We start from the raw sequence: 13,350 nt of genomic DNA on the forward strand, positions 1-13,350 counted from the left end.
TGTTATGGCCGCATGTGTGAGTGTGGCATTTATGGATACTGCAGCTCTCTGCCTGTTACAGCCTCTTCGTGGTGAAGAATGAAATGCTAATGGATGTCTCCAGGACACATTTACCAATGTTTTACACCGACAAAAATGTTCAGTGATGTTTTATACTCGATTTTATTCCGAAACAATGTATACATGTTTGAGTTTCATATATACATGAACACATGCTGTCTCATAGGAAAGTACAGGCAGTCCATAAAGTAAATTTAGTAACGTAAGTCTGTTTGGAAGCGGTATTATAAAGAAATTTCAAACAAAGAAATTTCAAAGGGTAGTAGTGGGTGTGGTTGTTATCGTGGTAGTGGGAGCAGAGGTAGTGGTGATGGTAATTTTAGAAGTGGTGGTAGTGATGATGGTATAAGTAGAAGTGGTGGTAGCTGCAGTAGGAGTGGTTGTGGTGGTGGTCGTAGTAGTAGTGGTCGTGGCAATGGAAGTAGTAGTGTTGGTAGTGAAACTGGTAGCAGTGCAGGTGGTTGTGGAAGTGATAATTGTGATAGTGGTAGAAGTAGAAGTAATGGTTATGGTAATGGTATTGGTGATGGTAATAGTAGTAGTAATGGATGTTATAGTGGTAGTAGAGGTTGTGGTTGTGACACTGGTGGTGTTAGTGGTAGTAATGGTGATGCTGGAGGTATTGGTTGTGGTGGTGATAGTGGTAATAGGTTTAAAGGTAATGATAGTAATGTTGTGGTGGTAATGGTAGTTCGATTTAATCTGAACAGAAGATGGCATCGATCTTGTGGCGATTTCAAACAGCAATCGGGTATTGTTTTTCGATCTTTTTCCAATGAAGGCAGTCTCTAAACGATCAAGAGTCGATTGAAACATGATCTTTTCACAATTTCTTCACGAACCTTGCCGAACGACTGCTACTCAATTTTAACGTATCAAAAATATCGGATAAAGAGTCTGAGCATTGCCGGTCAATATAGATCTAAAATGAACATTCCTTCCGACCTCTTGCTAATCGGGCTCGATCAGTAACAAACTATTTCCCAATTTCTTGTCAGTGTTAACACAACCGCTATTTGACTGTCGCACGCACGCAGTCGATAACTTTCCGAACCCCACGATCGGTAATTTATCAAATATTTACAAAAGATTAAAGACGTAGGACTAATCATCCCGATCACACTAGTCCAGTTCCCAAACAATGTGTTTGGAACACTCGGGTCGTTGCGGTCGGTCGTGTAACTCTAACATTAGAAGAATATGTGTGGCATAACTGAGATATGCCAATAAAATTTGGTTATTTTAAAACCCTATACTGATGAAAATGTGATGTATTCGTTAAAGTTTTGTTTTTCTTTGCCCATTTCTGCATGTTCGATATTCTTTTGGTTTTTCTATAAATACCAACGACAAACGTATACAGCACATATAATGGATCATATACATGTACATTTCATATGCGTGCTTTTTTCTGTGGAATACATCACATGTGTAATGCAGTAAACCTCACTTATAAGGAACTCGGATATAAAGAACACTCGGCTATAAGGAACATTTTTCAATTCCCCGATCTAATTCCTTCTTATTCAATGTAAAATTGTTATTAGGAAACTCGGTTATAAGGAACGATTTGATAAAAGACATTGTGTCTGAAATCATTCGTCCTCCACCTCTGATAATTCATGTGGGGAAGTTGGCAGTTACTTGCGGAGAACAGGTTGGTACTGGTACAGAATCCAGGAACACTGGTTATGTTAACTGCCCGCCGTTACATGACTGAAATACTGTTGAAAACGGCGTTAAACCTAAAAAAGAATATAAATTATTAAAACCGGAAATAAACAGGAGAATCGCTGATGACGTCAAAGTAACGTCGGTACTTTCACGTACATAAACAAAAATTATTTCATTACTATGATCTGTAGTTTGTTAATTCACGGAAACGATAAAAAGACAATATATGATATCATCATTAACATTTACCGAACACTAGATGATTATGTATTATGCTTAGGCCTTTATGTAAAGTGTACTCATAGAAAACATACTTGTGCTGTTAAGTTTATATCTCTATATTTGTAGAGACTCACAAAAAGAATTATAATCAACGTAACCAAATAATAAAACATGCTTATTTCTGCGTATTTGGACGCATACATTTTGAAAAATACGTTAGAAAATCCCAAACGCGATTCCCCGGAACGCATATTTTTTGCCACGCGCGTGCTTGCTCAATACACAATTACATTAACGGAAAACAGTTGCGCCTGTCAATCAAAAGACTTTTACCATGTTTTTTGCTCCTGGCCAATAACAGATCCACGTTTTCCAATAGGTGAATGGTTGATAAAGATATATGTAGTATTGTGTGTTTTCGTAATCATCAACACGCGACAAACCACTCTGATTATATCACAAGTAATTTTGTTTTTGACATGCGGCGTACTAAGGAGATTTGAATTCGCCGCTTATCGCGATAACTGGCTTAAATGATGATTGAATTAAAAAGTTTTGCAGGAAATCACAGGACTTGACGTTGTTTTTTTTTATGGCCGTTCCAGGATCAATTAAACAATAATCTACTCACATTGTTTTCAAAATGGATACGATACGAAATATATTCCTTTTGCTGGTATCGTTGGTCATTTTAAGCACAGAGTTTCCTTGTGCAAGATAAATATTAAAACATGGACAGAGCAACTTTCTCACAAAAAGATTCATTGTCGGACCGAAGTGAAAACACATAACCCTTTCTAAACGTCAGTCAAATAGTGTTTGCTGTACAAATTGTGTTCGTCATTCCAACCTCGGTAAAAAGGAACTAGTTCGCTATACGGATATAAGGAACCTCGGTAATAAATAACAATTTTAAAGGTCCCAAACTGTTCCTTTTAAGCGATGTTTACTGTATATATATTCAGTCGAATTTTTTACTCGTCTTACAAATTCGTTCTGTGACATACACGGATCAACATGCTCCACTACGCTGGGAACATTACATAAGAAATACTTGCACAAAGCTCTGCCATGTATGACCCCTTTTCAGTATCAAGGAAACAGAAATCAAGATTCTCGACGTAGAACCTCAATTAGCATCGGTTAGCTCGCACCTGGTACGATCAACAAAGACAGAATACCGAAAATCAAGCTCCCAAAGAAAGAAAATCTCAGTCGATGCAGAAGATTACTTACCATTCTTCCTCATCCCGCCCCATCATCCCTTTTCATGCTAAGTTTTTGTGCATCAAAATTTCACGAAGGACTGCTTATATCATAGAGTAAAAAGAGAATGAAGTACTGCCATGCAATACAAAGTCCCTTACTGGAAGACACCAGTTTTTTCTTCTGCAGTATAACATAATGAAATGATATCTGTAAATGGTGTATAAACAATATATTGTACTATATACACAATATGTTATAGGAAAACACTTGTATCAAAATTTGCATATACATAGTAAAAGCTGAAAATAGTTATCATGTAACATCAAAGGAAATTAATCCTTGGAAACAATTCTATTATAAGTCCACACAAAACTCTTTACCAGGTAGAGATAGGTCAAAATAGACCTATACATTTGATGCAAAGTAACAAAAAAAATCTATTTCAAATAAAAACAAAGGGACGTTATTCTATAAACAAGGGTGCTTAATGTAGGTGAACATTTGAGCCAAGTAACATCAAAATCCATCTATGCATTAAAAAACACACACACAAATGCATTAGACCTCTGAGTGTGACCTTGACCTTAGACCTAGGGTCTGGATTTTGCGCGTGACATATTGTCTGGTCCACGGGAATATATGTGCAAACTGATATTTAAATCCTGTCTTGCATGACAAAGTTATTGACCGGACAGCAAAAAATATACTGACCTTTGATCTTAAAGTTTGACCTTGATCTTTAAGCTCATGTCTGGGTTTTGGTCATGACAGGAAAAAAAGCCCTATTGACTTTTGATCTCAAAGTGTGACATTGACCTTTAAGCTAGAGTTCTGGGTATTGCTCCTGACACGTTATCTCATCATGGGAAACATTTATGTTAAGTAATATTGTAATCTTTTGATGGTTGACAGAGTACTGAACCAGACAGGAGAAAACCCTATTGACGGTTGACCTCCAATTGTGTCCTTGACCTTTAAACTAGGGGGTCCAGGTTTAGAACATGACACGTTGTCTCACCACTGGGAACATTTGCGCCAGGAAAAATAAAATTACCTTCATGGATGGCAGAGTTATGAACAGGAAAAGAAACCTGCTAACCTTTGATCCCCAAATATTATGACCTTGACCTTTGAGTCAGGGGTCCGAATTTTGCACATGACACATTGTCTTACCATTGGAAACATTTTTTGCCAAGTGATATTTAATTTCCTCGATAAATAACAGAGTAATGGACCGGACACGAAACAGACCCTGTTCACACCATTTGACTACTAAATGTGACATTGACCTTTGCGCTAGGGGTCTAAAAGTTGGGTATGACACATCGTCCTATTATGAGGTAATTTGTACAATTTGTACCAAGTAATACTAAAATCCCTTCATGGATGGGAAAGTTATGGACCGGACAGGACAAAAACCCTGTTGACGTTTGATGTCCAATTGTGACCTTGACCTTTGAGCTAGGGGTCGGGATCTTGCGCATTACGCGTCGTCTTATAATGAAGAACTTTTGTGCTTAGTAATATTAAATTCCCTTCATGGATGACAGCGCTTTGGACCGGACACGAAATTGCGGATGAACGGAATGACGGATTAGCGCATTCCTATAGTTCCCGAAACTGGTTTTCAACCAGTAGGGGACCAATAAGTTAATCACAAAACATTACAACAACATAGATTTCAGTTTCAGCGTATTCTGATTTTGTAAGCCATTTTCCTATTTCTTTCCGATTTAATTTCCGCACTTGTATACTTGACTGCAAATAGTAATTAAAAAAAAATGATACTTCTTATAAACATTTTACTGCTTGTTCTCTCTCTATAGATTTTTTAAATTAACTCTAAATTTTTTTTGAATGAAATAAAATTATAAAAAGTCCGACTACCAGGCTCATTTGCGCACTACTAGGAAGTTTATGCACAGTTAAAACGTTATGTTTTTCCCAGCGTTTTTCAACCAAGTTCTGTTCACATTGTCTGTAGGATTTATTTGAAGCATTTATTTATTGCTGGCTTGTGGCATTATTAAATATTTTTCCGTATTTGTTAAAGTCCCTCTCAGCTATTTCATAAATAGTTAAAAAGAAAATTCTTATGTGTATAATTAAGTACCACTTCCTCATATGCAGCTGGCAGTAATTAAGTAATATCAGTGTCAATCAACAGATGACAGGTCATCTGTCTATAACGTTTTGGTTTTGAATATGTGTTTATGCATGTAAAAACAACAATCTAATGAAAGGTAATTTAACAACGTAGCTTAGTTTGAAAGACCATAAATCCAGAAGTATGAAAGATGTCTAATTATTGCATTTTTAGGTGGAAACGGAGGAGATTTTAAGATTACAGCATGTAGTCTTCTTTATTACAAAACAAATGCTCCATGTCGGGCCTTCAATTTGACTTGAAACTTGATATGGAATAACTAGCAAATGTTATAACTCATAAATTAATACTTTTTGAGATAATATTTACCATATAAAAGCTCTGAGTACACATCAGTTACTCAAGCATAACATTTAGCCATGTAGCCCAGGCTTACGCAAACGCTGTAGAGTACAAGTTAATGAGTAATGTAAAGTGTACATCAATGGTTTTCTTATAATTCGATTTACATTTTGTACAAGTGCTGACAACGTTGCTGGACCTAACACACATCTGACCATATAAACAGCTTAAAACAGGTCCATTGGATGATGTGACAACCAACTTTTGTCTTTTTTCAAACTATATCATTGCTTAGTTCCTTAATATCAGTCACACTACAACGAAAACCACTATAACGCAGACACTCATGTACCAAAGATAAACACAGTTCATCAACTTTAGTTTCAGTGACATCATTTCAAATTTTAATGAAATGTACTTTCTATTATGACTTAATCTGATTTTTACACCTTGATTAGACATTCATTGGCAAGTGAGGTGACCCTTTATTTTTTATGCTTTGATATTGGTTTTGTAAACAGGCGTGTTCAGAAGTATGAATGTACATTGTTTATATAAGATCTATATGTTATGTTAAAATAAATATATAACATTGTTGTAATGAAGTCTGTAAGAAGATCCTTTGGAAGCATAGAATGCAACCAAGCAGAATAAAAGTAGACTCGGTAGAATGAAAATGTTCATGTGAGGTAATGAAATGTGCAACACCTCTAACAAATCCAACCGCGCCACCGCCCACCGCCAGGGACCGGCTTTAGCGGAACTCTATTACACATCAATTTAATAGACTCCATGATCCGAAAGGATCAGAAAATATAACAACATTAAATCTTAGTACGCGAATTGTTTGGACTTCTTTATAACTCGATGTACTTTTGTATTATAAGTGCTGATAACAATGTTGTGCACATATATGGTCCTAACAAACATCGGTCGATTTAAATAACTTGAAAGTTGCAGGTTTTAACATAACATATAGATCTTACGAAGTAATCGGTGCATAAGAAAATACAAATACAGCGTTACTCACCTTGGCCATTGATTGGTCTACTTTCCGACCGAACCATTGGAGTACATTCATGTACGAAAGACTTGAACTGCAGAACATCCTCATAAAATTTTGCCGACACCTCTTTCAATGAAACTGTTTCCAGCTGTTTCAAAGTTCGAACATTGCCAGGTCTGTCAAATGTGAAACATTTTCGTTTCGGAAAAAACTTCCTTATGGATTCACGCGTTTGATTATATCTTTGGGTGCGATCGTCAGTTCCCGGTTTTGATCGGAGACTATCCTCAAGGTATTCATTAGCGTTAACTGCCTTTCCACTTTTTTCTAAAAGCAAACAAAAGTCACGCAGGCATATTACAAGCGTTGGTGAAGTTTCTTCTGTATTTTCTACTTCTCCGGTTATATTCGTGTTACGTTCACGAATTTGTTTAGCAATCTCCGAAACAAACCTTGTTTTCTATTTTAAGGAAAGTCATGTGGCAATTGTTTTGCTTATTAATGAAACGATGCATCGTGTTCAGCGACAAGAAAGGTTTTGTAGTATGGACGGCGTTTTTGTACAGTCATTCAAAACCATTGAAGCAAATATTTTCCAATGATGCTACATACTAGCTAATGACGCTGTTCAAGAGAAAAGCAGAATCTTATTTTTTTGTCTGACAGTAAACGTTTCATGCCAACATGCTGTTTCATTTTATATAATTCTACCAGAATTTCACAGAATGAGATTTTTAGAAAACAGTAGACGGACAAATAAAACATTATGCATGTTTCATCCATGTTCAGTATGTAGTAAAATATCTTGTGTCACAGTTTTAGCTTTTTGTTAGCTTTTAGTTTGATTTTTTTACCGCTAAGATTACTTTACATTGGACGCGCATAATTTCTTCATGGTTATTTGTCACCAACAGGTTTGATTACAAATACGTTAAATGCATGTTGATTAAGATGACAAAGTTATGATTTTGCAGATGAATTAACTTAATCGCAAAACAGCATATTATAAGGTTATGCACTTTTAACTGAGTACATTGTAGTTTACAACTGACCAGCACTGCCAGATAAGATTGTAAATAAATTGTAACTTAGTAACTGAAGATAAAAAGCCCTCTAAATGCTATTTCGTTGTAGTTCTCTTTTCTTCACAGAACGAATTTCAAAGGATACGTAAGATCTTCTACAAAATTTCTGTTTAATGCTGACATCATGTTGTATACAAACACGTTGCACAATAAAGCCAGAATGGTACAAATTTTGCAGTCAATAGAAACGTTGCCCTGGAAATACAACGTTTACAATAGATTATTGTTAAAAATGATTAAACAAAACTATAGATTGCGTTCTAGTTGAGACAAACACTAAGATATATTTTTTACTTTACCTTATGATGAATGTAAAAGTCCTAGCATAGTATATGAGATTGTTGGAGGTGTGTTCATGTTTCAATCAATATATGTAAAGAATATGAAAAGCAGAGATAAAATACTGGACTGTCCGAAACGCATCAGTGCTGAGGTCCGTCAAGTATTTTAAAACTTGAATCGTCTGAGGCTTATGTCGCACTTTCATGACGTTATTCCTTTATATTTGAAGTCATGTAATTTTGATACTGCCCTGCTTTTGATTGAGCTACTATTTTCAAAACTTGCTACATGAATATATCTATGTTGAAGAACATATTCGAATATAACAAAATCATAGAAACAAAGAGTTATCTTGCAAGAAAACTGAACAACATGGTAAAAGGCATATATTCTACAATTAACAAATATATGCCATTTATGATATTACGAGCTGCATGAAGGAGTCACACTTCCGAATAGTGCTATGTTTTTTCTGGTTTTCAAGAACTGTTACATATGTTGTAAGCATCCAGTAGTACTCAAGAGTATATATATTTTCTTTTTACGTATGGATAGAGTTGATTTATACTAATCTATATACTTATGTTTTTACAATATCTTTTTCCTTTAGATTAAATTACAGATACCAACATGCAAACAGTTGCATCAATATTAAGCAATAACTGGATTCCATATGGTGAATACTTTTTCTAACCCATTGAAAGCTAGTTAACATTCAAAGACAAAATACTGAAAGTTCAAAAGAGATAAATATCAAATCAGATTATAAAGCATTTCTAACTGAAATCGACGTAATTTCAGAATTTTAAAATTATGAAGTTGTTTGCATGTATCGAAAAAGTTTTGGATAATTGACCCATCAACTGCAAACACATTATCAGGTATGTGGATTTGGCTTCTGAGAGTTAGCCTCAGGTAAAGGATTTTACACACAATGAGGGCCAACAACATATAGTCGAAAGTTCTCTTTATTGAACAAACGGGTAACCTTCTGTTTCCATTAACACTGAAAGTAAATATTGAACTACGGTACTTTAGAAAGTTGAAAATTAACCATTGATGAATGTTTCTTTCATTTACTGAAACCATTTATTGAACAGCGTTAGTTGCAACATAGTAGCATAGATACTTCGATTTACAGTCATATTTGTTGTAAAACATAACACATTTCAAGACTAAAGCGGCTACATATGTATAACAAAAATACTTAATTACATTCATATATAATTCGACTAAACGATTTCAATTTGCATTTCAGTACATCAAGAAGTTTTAGAGCTAGCAATAAGAGTATAGATCCCATATAATATTTAAGTTTACATTAGATGTACTGACCATATAAATTGCCCAATTCCAAATAAAGAATATATGCAGGTTTTCTACGGACTTTCAAGAAGAGTTCTCACTGTACGATTCAAAACAATAAATGTTAATACAAAAAGATCAATGACTATTCCATGTCAATTCCATTGCCTGAAACCAAGCTGTTGTAGTGCCCTCATGTTCCTGTCGAAAATAGTGTTCCCGAGCTAAGAATCTAGGAATACTGAATTCGTGGACTTTCTGATATTACGGCTACAAACATGTTATATAAATGTGAATTTAGGACAATTTAAGACACATTTTTGAGCAATTTGGAAGTATCTTGATTGTAGTTTACCTTTCTGATATCTCCAAGTCCTTGAGAATCCAGCATTAAAATGACAGTGTCCAATTTGACCGGATGCATTTTACACCATGCTAAAATGCCTTTTGTTTTTGCTTCAACTGTATTACCAAGAGGAAATCCTAAAAAAATCATATAAACATGTTTGTTAATTTTTGTAGTTATAAATACACGAGCATAAACATTAAAATAGCCTGTTCTGTCATTATATGTAACTATCATATTTTTTTTTCATTCTATGTACAATGTAATTAAAGCAACAGCACGAAGCTTTAACACATTCAGTTTCATCTGAATGTTGTCACGAAAGAAAGCCGGTTATTATGTAATGATTTTCTAATACTCAAAGAGAGCTATGATTTGTAAAATTGTAACAAGTAGAAGTCTTTGAAGATCACATGGCTCTCCCGAAAACATAGTCATAGGCAAGAAGATAGTATGGGACAGGAGCCAAAGTCAAAGTGACCCTGATGGTTGGCAAAGCGATTGAAATGCAATAGCGGTCACCTATATATCATTATAAGGAAATTGTTTTCAGCGTCCAGGTACCTGTGGCTTTTGAGGAGAGGGTAGACATACTACTAAAATTTCCAGTAATCCTAGGAAGTGACAAGATTCAGATAATTCTCAATAATTGGATCGGAAACTGTTTCCATGGTTCAGAGCCCTGTGAGCTTGTCTTTTGACATACTGACCCCAAAATCATCATGAACAATGTGCTTAGCATGTTTAATAAGTGTTTGAAGTTTCAAGGTTCTGAGCCAAGAGGTTCACCAGTTATTATTCGGAAACGGTTTTCTATATTTTAATACCTTTGACCTTGGTATTCCATTTTGCAGCCTTTTATATTGCCCTTAACAAGAGTGACCACAAGTTCAATACTGGTCATTTATTTTGCATCTGCAATAGCCCTATGAAGTTTTAAGGTTCTGGGTAGAGTGGTTATGAAGTTATTGATCGGAGACGGTTATCGATGTTCTTGTTGTTAGAACCTTGATATTAGACCTAGTTACTCATCTCGTAAAGTTTCAAGGTCCTGGGTCAAGTGATTCTTAAGTTATTGATCGGAAACGGCTTTGCACCTTTTTTGCTCTTCCACCTTGTCATTTGACCTACTAACCCCAATGTAAAAAGGTCATATTCTCTGCATATCTAATCATCCCATTGAATTCAACTTTCAGGGCCAAATGGTTTATTATGTAATAATCTGTGGCCTTAACATTTGAACTACTAATCCCAAAATCAATATGAGTTAACTACTCTTGGCATGACTAATCATTCTATGATGTTTCAAAGTTCTGAGTCAAGTGGTTATCAAGTTATTGATCGGAAACAATTTTCCCTCAGCAAGTCCCTGTGAACGTGACATTAGATAGAGTATTCACAAAAACAATAGTAGTTATCTACATGAAATGTCGTATCACCTTGTGAAGTTTTTGAAGGTTTAAGGTAAAATGGTCCTCATGTGATTAATAGAAAATGAAGTGTGGGGACGGACAGACAGGGCTCAAACAATATGTCTCACCAAGTCGTAGGGAAATAATTAAAGGGAATGATGTTTTTGTAAGAATAGTATAATACTAATTCATTTTAACAGTAAGCATTCTTGGTATTGAGTCAGTCCTAGAAAATGACCAATCTGTGCAATTTATCAATTATTATATTACGAATGAAACGTAACTGTGAGTTCAGCTATCTTGGAAAAAAAAACTACCACCTCCAGGCTGTCCTGCTAAACAGTTCATAAGGTATGATTTTCCAGTTCTGCAAAGTCCGACAACAGCAACAACTACAATCGGCAATTCGATTTTTCGAAACTGCATTAAGATATTCTCATCGACTTCAAACTGCCCGTCATCAGATATTCTCACAAGACACATTGGACGTTTAAAAACTTCCAAACTGTAACAAAACGTACACTTTAAATCGTTTATGGTGATCTTTAAAACAATCATAAGATATATTAATTGTCAAAATAACCATTGTAATTTATAAAAATTAATCATACTATTAACAAACACTTTATTTATAAAACTACGTTCCATGTTTGCACATTTTAACTCTCGTAACATTTTCCCTACCAAACTTTAGATTATTATTCTATTTTCACTAGGATCTGTGAATGAAACTTTGTTTTTGCGCCAACTTTCTGTGAATGGTCCAATACTAGTCAAGTTATTAACAAAATACAAATAATCACTGAAAGATTTACAATAATTTTGCTGTACATAGATACACAATCACTGATTTATATAGGCAAACATAGAAATACATTTTTTTCTGACGAGACGATAATTTTAAATATATTCACGATAATTTTAAATATATTCACTATGAACTGTCCTCACTTATTCATATCTGTTATGCAGAAGGTATATCAATGAAAACAAATTCTGAAGAAAAAAATATCTAAAATACATTCATTTTTTATTAGCTTTTGACCGGCTTTGCAACAAGCTCTTCACTCAATATATGTATTCATCAGTGCCGAATGACTAGTTGCTGGTACATTCTGTGGACATTAGGTTATTGGAGAACAGATTTCTTAAACTTTGTAATGCTGAATATCAAGCAAGGGAGATATTAATACAGAGACCGATCCATACTCGTGGCACGCGTTCAGAGTTATGCTTTTTCATTGTCAGGTTTTGATTGTGGTGGGCTGGTAGTGATAAAAGTCTAAAATTGCTATCTAAAAGTTGTGTTGATTGTAAGAAACAGCAGATGGGACCTTCAGCATTTAATCTTCAACCTTGGGAATGGTAGTGTTTTCCTTAGGAGCGTATATATAAGGATTTTGCCAGACCACTTTTATGTAAAATGTTTGTAATAATTGTAGACGTGTATTCGTAGTGGCCAGACGTTACTGAAATGAAAATTATTATAAACGACCAAACAATAATTGTACATGTTTTGCCTACAGTATTAAATTTTGCTAGAACAGGGTTACCTTCACAAATTGTAAGTGACAATTGACCTCAGTTCTGTTCAGATATTTTTGATAATTTTAGAATCTCCATCGGGCGCTAAACAAGAAAAAATTAATATGTTGCAGGCACGGTTTGATAGAGCCTGTTCGTGGAAGGTAGTGGAAATGCATGCTAGCGTCCACCCCCTCTAGCCCCTGGTTGAGCAGAGCCCATCTTATATTTATGTTTCAAGTATAACCGCCAATAGCCAACCTGCTTTAGCATTAAATATATTCTGAATTCAATTTTAAACATTTAACACATGATTTCCGGAACGAATTGAGGCTATATTGAGCCTTAATAAAACTGACTTCCTCTCTCGCCAATAACTCTTTGCAATACTGTTCCCTTTGTATTTATTTGACGATTGAATATGCCAATCTAATTATTCAATACGGATAACTCAATTAGAAGTCACTAGATATTACAAAAATTATTAATTGTATTGACATACTCACCCTGCGTAATTGTCAGGTTCGAATATATCTGAAACAAATGAAGATGTGATTGTACATTGTCAAACATTGTAATCTCAGCTTTGACCGATCTAGTATTATATCCAAAACTTATAAAATAAGCGTAAAATTGTGTTGAACAATGGAAATAAATAAAAAATACCCATACATTTCATGCTTAAAACAAATCAAATACTTGTCCAAATAGATGCTATGCACAATTATATGGTCAAAATGAGAACTTTTAAAACTGTACATGAATGTTTACCGTTA

At 34.8% G+C, this 13,350-nt stretch overlaps 2 protein-coding genes across 2 annotated transcripts in view; one reads left to right on the forward strand and one right to left on the reverse strand.

Annotated features, from left to right (window-relative positions):
- Positions 1-279: 279 nt before the first annotated feature.
- Positions 280-852, forward strand: LOC128552017 (keratin, type I cytoskeletal 9-like; the record flags this gene model as incomplete). Its single annotated transcript, XM_053533010.1, has 1 exon — positions 280-852. A coding segment is annotated over one exon (573 nt), but the record flags the coding sequence as incomplete, so codon positions are not given.
- A 5,068-nt stretch (positions 853-5,920) lies between these two features.
- The window catches only part of LOC128552018 (uncharacterized), a 31,246-nt gene continuing 23,816 nt past the window's right edge, over positions 5,921-13,350 (reverse strand). The window contains exons 7-11 of the mRNA XM_053533011.1: positions 13,081-13,108; positions 11,368-11,555; positions 9,648-9,775; positions 7,791-7,900; positions 5,921-7,072 (exon numbers count right to left, since the gene is read on the reverse strand). Coding sequence (XP_053388986.1) covers positions 6,637-7,072; positions 7,791-7,900; positions 9,648-9,775; positions 11,368-11,555; positions 13,081-13,108 — 890 coding nt within the window. The 3' untranslated portion in view covers positions 5,921-6,636. The remainder of the gene's footprint in view (positions 7,073-7,790; positions 7,901-9,647; positions 9,776-11,367; positions 11,556-13,080; positions 13,109-13,350) is intronic.

The sequence above is a fragment of the Mercenaria mercenaria genome, unplaced genomic scaffold (genome assembly GCF_021730395.1).
Source record: "Mercenaria mercenaria strain notata unplaced genomic scaffold, MADL_Memer_1 contig_1945, whole genome shotgun sequence".
Taxonomy (NCBI): Eukaryota; Metazoa; Mollusca; class Bivalvia; order Venerida; family Veneridae; genus Mercenaria; species Mercenaria mercenaria.